This window comes from Agelaius tricolor, unplaced genomic scaffold (genome assembly GCF_023055355.1).
Source record: "Agelaius tricolor isolate 1412-34295 unplaced genomic scaffold, bAgeTri1.0.p SCAF_19, whole genome shotgun sequence".
NCBI classification, from domain to species: domain Eukaryota; kingdom Metazoa; phylum Chordata; class Aves; order Passeriformes; family Icteridae; genus Agelaius; species Agelaius tricolor.
Window position 1 is genome coordinate 8,872,222 of NW_027269279.1, and position 15,876 is coordinate 8,888,097.

At 40.1% G+C, this 15,876-nt stretch overlaps 1 protein-coding gene across 1 annotated transcript in view; it reads left to right on the forward strand.

The window, feature by feature from the left end:
- The window catches only part of MYH11 (myosin heavy chain 11), a 53,688-nt gene that overhangs the window by 26,924 nt on the left and 10,888 nt on the right, over positions 1 to 15,876 (forward strand). Inside the window, exons 7-31 of the mRNA XM_071444167.1 lie at positions 833 to 925; positions 1,328 to 1,391; positions 2,612 to 2,710; positions 3,696 to 3,839; positions 5,249 to 5,344; positions 5,697 to 5,815; positions 5,987 to 6,139; positions 6,306 to 6,479; positions 6,651 to 6,824; positions 7,253 to 7,367; positions 7,982 to 8,178; positions 8,337 to 8,458; positions 8,580 to 8,649; positions 8,792 to 8,952; positions 9,779 to 9,887; positions 10,755 to 10,886; positions 11,168 to 11,374; positions 11,730 to 11,867; positions 12,520 to 12,643; positions 13,092 to 13,263; positions 13,853 to 14,065; positions 14,185 to 14,329; positions 14,423 to 14,629; positions 15,428 to 15,532; positions 15,635 to 15,787. Coding sequence (XP_071300268.1) covers positions 833 to 925; positions 1,328 to 1,391; positions 2,612 to 2,710; positions 3,696 to 3,839; positions 5,249 to 5,344; positions 5,697 to 5,815; positions 5,987 to 6,139; positions 6,306 to 6,479; positions 6,651 to 6,824; positions 7,253 to 7,367; positions 7,982 to 8,178; positions 8,337 to 8,458; positions 8,580 to 8,649; positions 8,792 to 8,952; positions 9,779 to 9,887; positions 10,755 to 10,886; positions 11,168 to 11,374; positions 11,730 to 11,867; positions 12,520 to 12,643; positions 13,092 to 13,263; positions 13,853 to 14,065; positions 14,185 to 14,329; positions 14,423 to 14,629; positions 15,428 to 15,532; positions 15,635 to 15,787 — 3,486 coding nt within the window. The remainder of the gene's footprint in view (positions 1 to 832; positions 926 to 1,327; positions 1,392 to 2,611; positions 2,711 to 3,695; positions 3,840 to 5,248; positions 5,345 to 5,696; positions 5,816 to 5,986; positions 6,140 to 6,305; positions 6,480 to 6,650; positions 6,825 to 7,252; positions 7,368 to 7,981; positions 8,179 to 8,336; positions 8,459 to 8,579; positions 8,650 to 8,791; positions 8,953 to 9,778; positions 9,888 to 10,754; positions 10,887 to 11,167; positions 11,375 to 11,729; positions 11,868 to 12,519; positions 12,644 to 13,091; positions 13,264 to 13,852; positions 14,066 to 14,184; positions 14,330 to 14,422; positions 14,630 to 15,427; positions 15,533 to 15,634; positions 15,788 to 15,876) is intronic.

Genomic DNA, 15,876 nt, shown 5'->3' on the forward strand with positions numbered 1-15,876 from the left:
TATTACTACAGAGTAGTACTCAAAGAATAGTGTGGCAAAGTAAATGTGAATCTAAGTGATCTCATAGGACAGAGTTGAATGAAAAGTTTTGACCAGCTGTATACATATGCAAAGTATTTTTTCAACTTCATTGGTTTGCTTAGAAATAGGATTAGGTAAATATATAGAACTAAATGCATGCTTGTTTCATTGCATGATTTGTTTCCTTAGCAATTACTAACCACAATTAACAATGTAATATGAAGACTGTGTGTTTGCATGAGAATTCATTATCCTAGTTTGAAATAAATCAATGCAATTCCATATTTAACCTACATAGCCTTGCATGGATCATTATTAATAGACCTGATAAAATCTGCTTTGTAGCTTTGTGCTGCATTACATTAAAATTATTCTCAGCAAGTTATTCTAATTACATTGTCATTTGCTAGCAAAGGGTCTCAATAAACTAACTTGGAAAAGACATGTTAGAGGTTCCTTTAAGAATATCCCTCTAAAAAATTATATTAAACTGGAAAAAATAATTGACACTGAATGGCCCTTTTTTAAAGAAGGCCAGTCGTGATGCTAAACAGATTAATAGAGTTTGATCTGTCACAGGCAACAAGGCTGGAAAAGGGTCATGTATACAGGGCAGCAGTTAATTGCACAAATACTTAAACACAAAGTTTAATAGAGAATGAAAACAAATCCACATGAAATGCAGTATTCAGCAAAAAAAAAAAATTAAGAGACTTAAATTAGATTTCACCTTTCTCTGCCTTTCTCTGAGTGTTAGTTTCAACTAAGTAATTACGAATTTTAGTGTTAACTGCTTCTGAATGAATTTTAGGGTGAGCTGGAAAAACAGCTTCTCCAGGCAAACCCTATTCTTGAAGCTTTTGGAAATGCCAAAACTGTGAAGAATGACAACTCCTCCAGATTTGTAAGTAGGAGAAATGCAGTTTGGTCTGTGGGTCCATGTGGGTCAACTTTAGCAAAGAGAGTTTCACAGATCCAACCCCATTCCCTCACTGACCTTGTGGAAATCAAAGTAGAACAAAGATATTATCCAACCCCTGCTTCCAAAGCCTAGTCCAGCAGGGAGAACCCCTTTCCCTCCAAGTGCCTGAACAAAATGTGGGGGAACCTGTACAGAGGGAATATCAGAGAAGGACACTTCCTTGCAGGCTGTTCCACAGGTCACCCCAGCAGGAGGGAGTCAAGCATGTTATTCCAGGGAGGGTGATGTACACATCTTATGGAACAGGCTAAATACTGGCTAATATTGGAAAACCTGGCACTTCCTGAAAGAACAGCACAATTTAGATCTTCTTTTCATTCACAGGGCAAATTCATCCGCATCAACTTCGACGTGACGGGCTACATTGTGGGAGCAAACATAGAGACTTGTATCCTTCACAGTGAGCTGCACCAGGCTGGGAGGAAAGCACATAAACAAGCTCACTGCATGTCTAAGAAAGGCAAACACTGCTGAGGCTGCTATAAACAAAGAGGGAGCAAAGTGGCCCCGTTTGGGCTGATATCGGCTTCTGTCCTGCTCTCAGTTTTGTTTCCAGGGCTGTTTTCTCAGCTATAGGAAAGGGAGCTATTCCCCAAATACAGCTTCAGGAACTGGACACCCCATACCTAAGGCAGTGACAAGGGACATCTTTGTGTCCAGAGGACTTGTCTTGCCAAGATGCTAAATACTAACTGCTGTGTCAAATGACACACCCAGAGCAGTGAGCTGTGTATCAATAACCTCGATGTATTTTTTCAGGGAAAGTGGACTGAGAAATTCAGCTCAGTCTGACCTTACTTGTCAGGTATGTTGCCTGTTCCCTTGGTATGTTTATCAGCTAGTATATTTTAATGAACATATTAATATGCAGGTGCTTTCCTCAGTGTTGCACTGCTCATCTTTGCATATAGAAAGAGCTTCTTGCTCCAATAAATGAGAAAAAATGATGCAGCTATAAAGAAGTACCTTATCCCCTGAGTGTAGCATCAAGCAACAAACAGTTTATCATTCTGCTCTTATTTTAACAACTGATCTTCAGAAAAAATCATTAACATTTTAACATTTTTGATCTTAACTGAAGTTTTCTCTACAGCACTTTAGCTTATAAAGAGTGAATCACTGACTGGTATCGAAATACTTACATTATTGATAACTTCATTTTTATTAGCTTATAGTCACAAAAATGGTCCATAAATATAACTTGATTTTATTGCTTTTATACCTACAGTACTCACCTCAAGAACTCTTTTTTTCTAGCAGCCCCACCATATGTTGAAAAAATTATATTGCTGCTTCATTTTCAAAGTGGTATGAGTTATATTGTGACTATTAGTTTCAGATCGTGGATTTTAGAATAATTCTGGTCTATTTTGCTTACTGCCATGATTACCAGCATTTACCCTGCAACAGCAAGTAGGAGATTGATCTGCTTATTGTGGTAAGCATTATACCAATACCAGAGCTCCTGCCACAGAATTAGACACATATTCATGTTAGACAAGTACATGGCAAATATTTCAACAATGCTATTGATGGTTCTGAGGCTGATGGCACAATTAAGAAAGGACTGAATCATGTTATTGATTTTTTAACACACTTTACAAACAGATTTGCTTGAAAAATCCCGTGCAATTCGTCAGGCTAAAGATGAAAGAACATTTCACATCTTTTACTATTTGATTGCTGGAGCTTCTGAACAGATGAGAAGTAAGTGCCTTACTAATGATTCTCTCATCTCATTGAATAGTCTAAGCAATGGCTTGCCTAAGTATTTATCTTAATTTCTGTAATTACATGTCATTCAATCCTTACTATAAATAAATGCAATAGAAATAGCTACGTATTTTAGCTAGAGAAAACAATTTTTTCAAGTGAATTAGAAGGAAGCATCGATTCATGTCCACCTGTTTGAGGCAGGTTGTTTGTAGTTTACAAGATATTTTAATTTACAGGAGATGTAGACCCATTCAGATCCCATCCTGAATAATATCAAGAAGATAAATTGGAAAGAGTTATTAATTGCTTTAGACAAAAGAGATTGGGGGTTCCAACAAGAATATCAGCTCATTGTTCTAAAATAAATTAAGAGAATGTCTTTGCCACAGTATGTTATTACACTGTGAAAGGCACAGCTCCAGATGTATGGGAACATCATGGTTCAAACATGACATATTTCCCTAAATAATTTGTTGCTAAACAATGTATAAAGCAATGGGTTATTCCATATTTCCCCTGGCTTTTATGTTCCTTACCTAAGAATCTGCTGTTGGTCATAGAATAGGGTTGAACAGTCTGTTAGTTTGGCCCACTTTGGTTGTTACCTTGTTCCATTCTTATTATTATGGGCTATGAATCCCCACAGGGAGAGGCACAATTCTGAGTAGGTTACATATGGCACTCAGTAAAAGGATTTGGGGAAGAATGGCTCAGATTTGAGTCCATAGGAAACAAAATTGTCCCAAAGTGCAGGGATGTTCTCCAGTCACTAATGAAAACTAGAAAATTAATACCATCAAAATAGTTGCTAAATAGTTATTTTGAAAATATTTGACAAAACACTAAACTCCTCATACAAGCAGATTTTTCCTTTGGTGATAATTTTGGGGTTTTTTTCTGTTGTTCCTTAGGAGAATTCATGAACCAAGAGCATTAAGTAAATGCTCTTAAATAAAGCTTTTCTTCTTCTTTTTAGATGATTTGTTGCTGGAAGGCTTCAACAATTACACCTTTCTATCCAGTGGCTATGTGCCTATTCCTTCTCAACAAGATGATGAAATGTTCCAGGAGACCTTGGAAGCCATGAAAATTATGGGCTTTACTGATGAGGAGCAGACATGTGAGAATTGTTGTCAACACTGTATTCAACCTTTACATCTGCAAGTGACACCACATAGAGATGCAAATGCAGAGGTTAATTCTGTCCAGAATAATCACTCTGCAAAGCTAATTTGTGTTTATGAAAGGGAATATTTCTCATTGGAACCCCCTACATATCCAAAAAGAGATTACTATCTAAGGCAGCTCTATCAACAGTAATGACCATTTAAAGCCATTGTTCAGAACTTTCCAACTAGCATGAAAAAGTTCCAAAATAATCTGATTTGTTTTTGAAGGAAACAGAACAGGCTCAAATAGCTCATATGTACTCACTGATTCAGAAAAAAAGAGAAATGAAACCAAAGGGGAAGAAACAACAGTTAAACTGTTTTGAAAATGTGGGCCTGCCAGAGAGATCCACCTGCACAGCTTTTACCTCTCAGTGCTGCTGGCAGTGTGCAGGGCTCTCAGATGCAAATTGCCATGTCCCAAGTGACACCTGGTGGCAAAAGCAGCAGCGTCCTCCCATTGCTGAAGCTTGCAGCAGCTGCAGCAGCAGAAGGGAAGGGCAGATCCCTCAGCTGCATCAGTGAGCGAGGGGTGCTGAGCAAATCCCCAGCCTTGCTCAGTCTGGATGATGGTGCTGGTGCACCCTGCTCTGCTCTCCTGGCAGTACTGCCATGGACAGCAGCATTCTCCACTGCAGCAACAGGAATCATTCTTTTGCTGTCTGAACCCCTCTGATTTCATGCTCTAAAAAAGAAGCCCATTAGGACAATATTCTTCTACTGTATAAATTAGATAAATTTACAGATAAACAAATAGAAGTCCTCAAATCAATACAACCTCATCTGTAACGTATCAGTAGATTTTACAACCTGAGATTAGGTGGCATCACATTTATGTATATTTTAGTTATCAAACATTAATAAATACCTTTTCTGGATTTTGACATTAATCCTTTTAAAGACATGCATACATTTGATTCTAGTTGCACAACTAAATATCCCCGTGTCCATGAATAACTGGACATTCAGAAGTGCCACACATTTTTGAAGCTGCTGGTAATTCAGATTTTATTTTTTATTTCAAAGACTCTTGAGTCACTGAGCAGGGAGGATGCTACAGGCACTGTGAGTGGGAGAGAAGTTCCTGAGATGTGGGGATCTGCCTGGGGAGCCAGCATAACTTAGCTTGAGGTGCTGGTGTTCCCAGACTGGCCCATTTGCTCCACTGCACAGATTGTGGAGATTTTTGCTCAATCACTTCTCAAACTCCTCCAGTTTTAAGGCACAGGCCTTTAAAACAAGCCTTACTCTTTCCAGAGAGGTACAGACTATCAGAGGCATTAGAATGTTATTGCAGAGGACAGAGTTTTCAAAACATGGCCAATCTGTTCCTCATTTATGTTCTCTGTTTCTCTTACAGCTATTCTGAGAGTTGTTTCATCTGTCCTACAACTGGGTAATATTGTCTTCAAGAAGGAGAGAAACACTGATCAAGCTTCTATGCCAGACGATACTGGTATGATTTTCCACTTCAAAATTTAGTTAACATTAAGAAATTAATAAAACAGCAACTTTTTATCAATATTTTTATATAATTGCTATTATCTGTGTAGCTCTCAGGCTTTAAAATATAAACCATGCTTAAAATCAGCTCAGTTATCATTACCTTTTCTAGTAATCTTGAATCCATAAATTGATGAATGGTGAATTTGTTGCTTGGATCACAAATCTTCCTTTTATGGTGTCATCTCTTGTATGTACAATAGAGGAAGATAACTCTGCATACCTGCTGAGCTACTCATATTCACACTTACTGACCAGCTAAGATGCAATTCAGTCTGAAATAAAATCTCACTTTTTTATTCTAGCTGCACAAAAAGTATGCCACCTGATGGGAATTAATGTGACAGATTTCACAAGATCTATTCTGACCCCAAGGATCAAGGTTGGACGAGATGTTGTCCAGAAAGCTCAGACCAAAGAGCAGGTACCACATGCTCTCTGCTCAGCCCTCCTGAAGCTCTTCTCCCTTTTCCCATTTCTATTTCTCCTTACATCTTGTCTAAAGGGAAACATTAATTTTCTGTCTCATTTCTACAGAAATTAACAGTAATGTGGGTTTCTTCTTTCACTTACAATCTCCTCTGACCTTTTCTAGGCAGACTTTGCCATAGAAGCTTTGGCCAAGGCAAAATTTGAGCGTCTGTTCCGTTGGATCCTGGCTCGCGTGAACAAAGCTCTCGATAAAACAAAAAGACAAGGAGCTTCTTTCTTGGGGATCCTCGACATTGCTGGATTTGAGATTTTTGAGGTATGTACTGTGGAACACAAGCTGACTAAACTCATATAGATCCTTAAATTTTAATTATTTTAATATGCAAAAAGAAACACAAAATAGCAAATACCATCTTGTCATTTAAGTTCAGTCTTGAAGGTCTCTTTCTAATGTTATGAATTCACTGCTTTCCTCTTCACAGATCAATTCATTTGAGCAGCTGTGCATCAACTACACTAATGAGAAACTTCAGCAGCTTTTCAACCACACAATGTTTATATTGGAGCAAGAGGAATACCAGCGAGAGGGCATTGAATGGAATTTCATTGACTTTGGCCTGGACCTGCAACCTTGCATTGAGCTGATCGAAAGACCAGTAAGATTCTCTCTCTGTGGGTGGGATACTCCAGAGGTATCAGTTATGTGTCAGTTCAACAAGAGATCCTTTATTTCCTGGAAGGATCTGTAACCTCAGGGGTGAGGAAGGTGGTGCTCTGTCTGTGCCTCTGCTTGTGATGATTCTGATCCCATACTGCTTCCATTGCAGACCAACCCTCCCGGTGTCCTGGCTCTGCTGGATGAAGAGTGCTGGTTCCCCAAGGCTACTGACACATCCTTTGTGGAGAAACTAATTCAAGAACAAGGCAACCATCCCAAATTCCAGAAGCCCAAGCAACTCAAGGACAAAACAGAATTCTGTATAATGCACTATGCAGGAAAGGTACTGGACAGATTGAGCTATTTTGACTTAGGGAACTTCGGTTCTTTGATACTCAAAGGATCAAAGAGAAACATTCTGGTACTTGCATTGATGAGACATGGCTTTAATTATGAAATGTGCTTATTAAGTGTTTTAATTACACAACGCATGAAAAAAGATTTGCAAATCATGGTTGTGCTAAGCTCACAAGAAAACAAAAATTACCATCACTGAGGTTATTGAAAATCCAAGTAATTTGTAACCTTTTCTAGCAAGCAGACTTTTTAAAGACATCAGTACATGTGAGAATAAATACTCAGCCCTCAACCCTAGAAACCTTTGCACATTATTTGTCTGATTTTGTGTTAATACAGTGCCCTGTGTTCTTGGACACTCCAGATTTCTTATCAAGAACAAATTTTTGATGTAGCACTCACTGTTCCCTGCAGGTTACCTACAATGCAACTGCCTGGCTGACAAAGAACATGGATCCACTAAACGACAACGTGACTTCTCTGCTGAACCAGTCTTCAGATAAATTTGTAGCAGACCTTTGGAAGGATGGTATGAATCACAAATCTAAATCACTGATGGGGTTTAAAGGGAGAAACTCCTACCACAACTTTTTGACAGCCATCCCTTGCTGGTAGCACACAAGTGTGAACGTGATAAGCATAGAAGAGACTGAGCTAAGGCATAAGAATAATGTGTTGTAAAGACATCATTAATGAAAAAATTCATTAGAGAGTTTTAAGCACTATCAAAAAATTTCCTTAATATTATTCAGCAACAAAATAAAAATTATTCATTACACTGTTAAAATGTTGCTGAACGTGTAAAATTGTAGACCTCACTTAGCAGAGGTTATTGTTAGGTTTTATGAAGGCTTTCATGTAAGTTCTGTGGAGTTGTATTTAATTCATGGAGATAATAAAATATATTCTAGGTATTCAGTTGCTCCATTCTGTCACTACTTAACAAAATCCACATTTTCATCTTTGACAGAAGTAGACTATTTACCCAGAAGGACTTCTAGTACATTTGTCAGAATGCTTCTATTGCATAAAAAATATACCTGTCCTCTTTGGCAATCTGCAGTGTAACCATGGCAGTGACGAGTGTGATGTGAGGCAAGGAGAGTTTATTTAAACTGTTCCATTCTTCTTTTTCTATTTCAGTGGACCGTATTGTTGGGCTGGACCAAATGGCCAAGATGAGTAGTGAAAGCTCACTCCCCAGTGCCTCAAAAACCAAGAAGGGCATGTTCCGTACTGTTGGACAGCTCTACAAGGAGCAGCTGACCAAACTGATGACCACCCTGAGGAACACCAACCCCAACTTTGTCCGCTGCATCATTCCAAATCATGAAAAAAGGGTAAGTTTCAGATGCTCGGTTTTCAGACTCCCGCCACGTTACTCCTGTCGAACTGCTCGCTGCACGTGGCACAGCTGAACAATGTCTTCAAACACAAACACGTGGATGGTAACATTTGTGTAAATCTGTATTAAAAATACCTTCTGTCCCCTTTTTAGTCTGGCAAGCTTGATGCCCATTTAGTGCTGGAGCAGCTGCGCTGCAATGGTGTCCTGGAAGGGATCCGCATCTGCCGCCAGGGATTCCCCAACAGGATCGTCTTCCAGGAGTTCCGCCAGCGGTACGAGCCCTCAGCCCCGGCTCTGCCCTTAGCAGGGCTGTACTCCTCTCTGTCTGTTTGTCTGTCTGTACCAAACCACCCAGTGTGTTTCAGCCTCCCTAACATAAGCATCTTTTGGCAGATATGAAATTCTTGCTGCAAATGCCATTCCTAAAGGATTCATGGATGGGAAGCAGGCTTGCATACTCATGGTGAGGAAAGCATTTTTGATCCTATTATAATCAGGCCTATGCTTTTTATATAAAAGTGTTGAGACTGAACAGAAATGAGAAGTGATTTTTAGTACCCTAAACCTCAGCACTGGAGTTTAAAAATATCCCTGTTTTCCTCCAGATAAAAGCACTAGAGCTTGATCCCAACTTGTACAGAATTGGACAGAGTAAAATCTTCTTCAGAACTGGTGTTCTGGCTCACCTGGAAGAAGAGAGAGACCTGAAGATCACAGATGTTATTATAACCTTCCAGGCTATGTCCCGAGGCTACCTAGCGAGAAAGTAAGAAAATGTGCTGACAAATAGAATGTTTTCTGCAGCAAAGTATCTGCAGGGGCCTTTAGTGTTCCATATAACAAACTGAAGATACTGAGACATTTCGTTATTAGTTATATTGCATTAGAACTTGTGGCCAATGAAGGTTTCACCTCCAGCCCAGAAAAGGCTGATCAGTGTAATTACAGGGAAGCAGTTACACTGTGAGGCTGCTCACACCCCTCTGTACAATAGGCTGAGACAATGACCATCATTTAAGCATCTCTGTGTTTATACCAGCAGGAAAGGAGCATTCCAAGCTGTTACTGGAGTCATATGCACTACAAGTAGCAGCACCCCTGGCATCTATAAAACATAAAATAATTTCTTCCACAGCTTCAGTGTGGAGCACTGATCATCTAGCATGATCTCAGTTAATGTACACCACAAAACTATCAACAATAATGCCTTTTTTTTTCTGCATACTATCAAGGCTTTCAAATTGCCAGACAAAGAAATATGTCTCAGGAATGATAATCAGTGCAAGATCTGCGTGCCTGTATACTCTGGAAAGGTGTTCACACCCAGAACTAGATCTATACATCTGTGCCTGCCCCTGGAATGCAAATAGCCAAAAACTAAAATTCAATAACAGACAGTTAACCACAGTTATCACCCTTCCTCAGGAAAGCACAGGCACTGTTAAAGCAACAAAAGAATTTGTGCCAGACTCCCCAAACCATGTGGCTCATCAGCAGACTCTCATGCCAGAGTTTCTTTGCTTAATGTGTGTACCTTGCAAACACCTTCTATTCTCAGACTGAACCAATTTGCTTTGCGTTTTTAATCACAGAGCCTTTGCCAAGAGACAGCAACAGTTGACTGCAATGAAGGTTATCCAAAGAAATTGTGCTGCCTACCTGAAGCTGAGGAACTGGCAGTGGTGGAGACTGTTTACTAAAGTGAGTGACTGCTATCAGTAAATCTCTCCTCAGTTTTCCAAAAGAAAAGAAATGCACATGATATCAAGGTACATCTTTTCAGGAACACTCCTTGTTCCAAAGCCCATTGCAGCTGGTGGCAAGAGCCTCATTAGTTTCACAAAATTTGGGGTTAGAGATACCCTGATAGTTCTATAACGCCACTAACATTAAAGTTGGTTCTAACTTGAGAAGAAAACAATCTAGTTAGGCAGAAATTCATAAAAAGACTTTTTTAATTGCCACAACATGAAATAATTTCACAGGGGTGGATAATGAGAACACTGAGTAAAATGGAATTTTCCAAACATCCAGAGTGATGTATCTATGGGGAACCAAATAGCTTGGGAATTCCTAACTGGGACACTGGACATCTTCCTGCTGGGAATCCATGCAAATTAAGTCTATTTTCCTATTAAAGAGGCTTGGGTGTTTCAAGAATGGCCTTCAGTTTGGATTCAGAAATCTTTTCCTACTTGGACTGATAACAATCTCCTCTGCAACCAGAAACAGGCAGTAACACACAGCTGTGTGTGCACATTGCCTTTCTATGCAGATGTAACTTTTGTACCTTATCAAGGGATGAAAATAAGCCTGGACACATTTCAAAAGTGACACTATCAGAGGCAGAGGTGCTCACAAGGCCCCTGGAATTAACACAGAGACAGCCAAGAGCAACACTGCTAAGGCTTGGGGATTTAAAGATGTTCCCATCAAGCTTGGCTGGACAGTATCTGTCCAGTCTTGAGCAATGACAGCACTACCATTAGTGCCAGTCAGCCCTTGAGTCCATGCTCAGCAACACAAGTACTGACAGGAAACATGCTTTAAAAACCTTTCCATTTCCAGGTGAAACCACTGCTGCAAGTCACCCGCCAAGAGGAAGAAATGCAGGCCAAGGATGAAGAGCTACAAAAAACTAAGGAAAGACAACAAAAAGCAGAGAGTGAATTGAAGGAGCTGGAACAGAAACATGCACAGGTGATTTACAGCCCTGAGCTGCTGGGAAACACTAGCTGTTCTTTTACCATGTCTAGAAACTGTTATAATAAAGGTGTCTCTCTCCTTTGCACTCATGATTGTCTTCATAGCAATGGTCCAGAGCAGAAGGTCAGTGCAGACAAGCTCCCAGTCCCTTCAGTAAAGGCCCAAATTCCACACAAGAATGTGTGGTGGAGCTGCCTGCCTGTACCCCAGGAGTGTCCAGGAAAACAACCAACTTGCACTCCAAGCTTAACTTCCTCTCCATTTTATTTGTTCAGCTTGTTGAAGAGAAGAACCTCCTGGCAGAGCAGCTTCAGGCAGAAACTGAGCTGTATGCTGAGGCTGAGGAGATGAGAGTCCGTTTAGCTGCTAAGAAACAAGAGCTGGAAGAGGTCCTGCATGAGATGGAAGCCAGAATTGAGGAGGAGGAGGAGCGCAGCCAGCAGCTGCAGGCAGAGAAGAAAAAGATGCAACAACAAATGCTGGTAAGGAGAGATAAGTGACAAATAACTTGGATCTCACTGGGACACAACAGAGACAGGAAAACCTCAGATCCTAGGACAGTGCTTGCTGTAGGATATATATCTGTGCTACTGAAGGACAATCAATTGATGCTCTTTCCTCCAGAGTTCTCTTCCTTATCTCAACCCCAATATTTTCTCTAAAACATTAAAAATCTTTCCTTCTATGTTGTCAAGTATTACAGATTGTCTAGTTCTTTATAAAAACAACAAGGTTTACAACATGCAGTAATAAGCATTAAGCATTTCTTAAGAACTGTAGAAGTAGTATTTTATTTCTAGAATTCATGTTTTGTGGGTTTCTCTTTCCCCCTTAAAGGACCTTGAGGAACAGCTGGAAGAAGAAGAAGCTGCAAGGCAGAAACTGCAACTTGAAAAAGTAGCAGCAGATAGCAAGATAAAGAAAATGGAAGATGATATTCTGGTAATGGAAGATCAGAATAACAAGCTAAGCAAGGTGAGTTCTAGGTCCACTTTCTTACTCTGAAAATAGTGAAAGTTGAGAGAAAACCTTCTCTTCCACTAGAACACTAGGAACACTCTTTACTATCTAATCTCATGGATGCACAGTTACACCAGACCTCAGTCCTGTCTGTATCAAATGCATTTCTGATAATTTTCCTGTGCTCATTTAAACAATCCAAAATTGTGTAAAACTACTCTGAGACCTGCTGTAGCAACAATATTTTCAAGCAAAATATTTACAGCAGTCATGCACAATCAGTGAAATACGTGTCTTCTTATCCAAAAGCAGACTAAATAATTCTCTTGGTTTGCAACTAATTTCAACAAAACTTCATGATTAAAACTGGAAGGTAAGAATGTCTTCCAGTACTTTTTAAAAGGGATTGCTCCTGTAAACTGGGCTCTGTACTTAGCAGCCATCAGAGAGAGCACAAGATTCTGAGAGCAGCAGCTTAGAGAACATAGAAGTCATAGAGAGCCCTCCACAGCTCCTCTGTAACTGAAAAATTGAAATGTATCACTACAATCTCAAGAAATACAGCATAACAAGACAGTCTCTTGGACATTTTTGGTTGGCAAAGAGTTGATTTTTGATCACCAATGACAGACATGTTTGTTAACAGAAATATTTTATTTTTCTTAAGGAAAGAAAACAACTTGAGGAAAGAATAAGTGATCTAACAACAAATCTTGCAGAAGAAGAAGAAAAAGCCAAAAATCTTACAAAGCTCAAGAACAAACATGAATCCATGATTTCTGAACTTGAAGGTAACATGAAAAATAGTCTGTTGGGGGTTTTGTAGAATTTCTTCTTTTTCCTTGGCACAGAACAAAAAACCTCAACAATCTGGAGACAACTTTTTAAAAATGTGTGGGGTATTTCCAAATGTTTTATGCTGAACCCAGTTTGGTGATAATCACCAAATCCCCACAGTGCCAAACAACAGAAATCTTTTATTCCTTCTATATAAAATAGTAGAGAGAAAAATGAGGGGGAAAAATGCTTATGTTGGAGAAAGATAAAGAAATGATTCTTCAGGATGGCTAGAAATAAGGCATTACATGTTGCTCCAAAAACACAGTGACCTGTAGTTAAATGCATGGCCACACTGGAGACCAGAACCATTTGTTGCCTGAGTTTGAGATCAGGACTGTGGTAGTGCCAAGGACTCCTGGCACTACCACAGTCTGGTGACCAAAATCCCTCCTTTTCCAGTGCGCCTGAAGAAGGAAGAGAAGAGCAGACAAGAACTGGACAAAGCTAAGAGGAAGCTGGAAGGGGAGGCAAATGATCTACATGAGCAGATTGCAGAGCTCCAGGCACAAATTGCTGACCTGAAGGCACAGCTGGCCAAGAAGGAGGAAGAGCTGCAGGCTGCTCTGGCCAGGTACTCACTCCTGGGTCTGCCCATGGTGGAAAGCCTTGGCTGGAACTTATCTTGCCCCTTCTCAGACACTGAGAAGCTCCAGCCATGAATCTCGTCTCTCAGTTCATCCCCTCCCTGTGCTTCCCCATTTTCCACATCTCCTTTTGTGAAAAGTAATTATGCTATTGCTTGTCCACAGACAAATAATCTATTTTATTAAATTACCCTCAGCTATCAATGAAAAGTCCTCTTCCTATAGGCAAGGGCAGTGCTGTCAAGTATGATGAAATGTAACAATCTACTTCATAGGCAATAGGCAAAAATTAATTAAGAGCCTGATCTTGAACCACTCCAGAATCTCAGTGGATTTTTTTTTATAAATTTAAGAGGGAAAACACTCCACCAAAACTTGCTGAACCAACTGATTAGCATCTCCAGACATTGCATCCAGCTAAAGTACAGCTGTCTGATCTTTTTTTGCATCAGTCTCCCTTTCTTTGGCACTTTCTTGCACAGAACTTATAAATCTTCAATGTATACTGACTTCCTCAGAGAGAAATACTTATTACTTTTTTAAATTTCTAAAATGAAATGTTCTTTTTTCAAAAAGGCTTGAAGATGAAACTACTCAGAAGAACAACGCCCTGAAGAAGATCCGTGAATTGGAATCTGTAATTTCTGATCTCCAGGAAGACTTGGAGTCTGAAAAAGCTGCAAGAAACAAAGCAGAAAAGCAAAAGAGAGACCTCGGTGAAGAGCTGGAGGCTCTTAAGACAGAGCTTGAGGATACTTTGGATACCACAGCCACGCAGCAGGAGCTCAGGTATGGATATGTAGCACAAGGGGCATAAAGGAATGTCCCCAAGCTCAGTACACTGGCATTGCAGTAGGGCTGGGATGCTCTTTGCTGCTGCTGCTCCACTGATGTGTGTCACCTTCCAGAGCAAAGCGGGAGCAGGAGGTCACAGTGCTGAAGAGAGCCCTGGAGGAGGAAACTCGAACCCATGAAGCCCAGGTCCAGGAGATGAGGCAAAAACACACTCAGGCTGTGGAAGAGCTCACAGAGCAGCTGGAACAATTTAAACGGGTAAACAGAAACCCATCTCATTGAAAACCCCCTCCTAGATAACACAATTTCCTCTTGTAAATCATCTTTATTCACTTCTTCACATGCTTGTAGGCTAAAGCAAACTTGGATAAGGCCAAACAGTCACTGGAGAAAGACAATGCTGATCTGGCGAATGAAGTCAGGAGCCTGAATCAGGCCAAACAAGATGTGGAGCACAAGAAGAAGAAGCTGGAAGTACAGCTGCAGGATTTACAGTCCAAATACACTGAGGGAGAGCGTGTTCGGACAGAACTCAATGAAAAAGTCCATAAATTACAGGTAGGAAGGAGTTTGATGTTTTGCTGTGACACCGTGGGACTGAGAAGCCCAGTTTATCTAGAAGAATTATGGCCCTGCAGCCGAAATGCTCATTTCTTGTCACCTTAAACTCCTACCTCAATTATCACACAATTAATCAACTACAACCACTCCATCTCATGGAACTGGGAGCTTTTAGTCTCACCACCCCTCTGTACGTGCTGCAGTCTGTAATGCCATCACTGTTCCAGTGACCATGATGCAGATCTGACAGTTTCTTTCTGCTTGTTCATTTCTGGGTGGTGGGGAAGATTGACAGGTGTGTGGCTTTTGGAAATGTGTTAGACAGCTTATTAAACACGTGTGCTCAGAAAAGATGACAACAAAAGGAGAATGCTCACTTAGCTACAGTTTAAGAAATAACTAAAGATCATTTTAAATGGTTCTCTGGTAGATGTTCAATGTCCAGATATAGTAATCAAGCTTATTGTTACATCTTGTTCATAGCTGCAGTAAGCTTTGCTTTATTTTAAGCTGGTGGATAAATAAGAAAATATAATCAAATGCATCAACTTCTGTCAAGCTTGGGAACGGGAAGGAAAATCCAACAAAAATCCCCATTCTCCTTTGCAATTCATTGCAAGGAACATACTTTTATTGCTTTATGAATATGACTAGATATAGAATAATAAATACTATGGTAAACTAGGCAAAAATGGCATTAGATAAGATTTCAGACAAACCCAAGGAAACTAAAGTTTAAGGAAGATTTTGAAGCTTTGCAAAATAACTGAGTTTATTCTCTGTGGCATCTCACAGGTGGAGGTTGAAAATGTCACCAGTTTGCTCAATGAAGCAGAAAGCAAAAATATCAAATTGACCAAAGATGTTGCTGCCTTAGGATCTCAGCTACAAGATACACAGGTAAACTTGCATCCAAGATCAGCTCACCTACAATATTCACAAATTGCACAATAAAAAGACCTAAACTAATGACTGCCTTGCCAATTGATGTGGTGACTGCAGGAGCTGCTTCAGGAGGAAACGCGGCAGAAGCTCAATGTGTCCACCAAGCTCCGCCAGTTGGAGGATGACAAGAACAGCTTGCAGGAGCAGTTGGATGAAGAAATAGAAGCAAAACAAAATGTGGAGAGACATATTTCAACACTGACAATACAGGTATCAGTGCCATAATGAAATCATTAGCTCCATCACTGAGAGCTGTGTTGGCAGTTGCAGAGGATCTGTAGAATTATCCTGGCACAGCA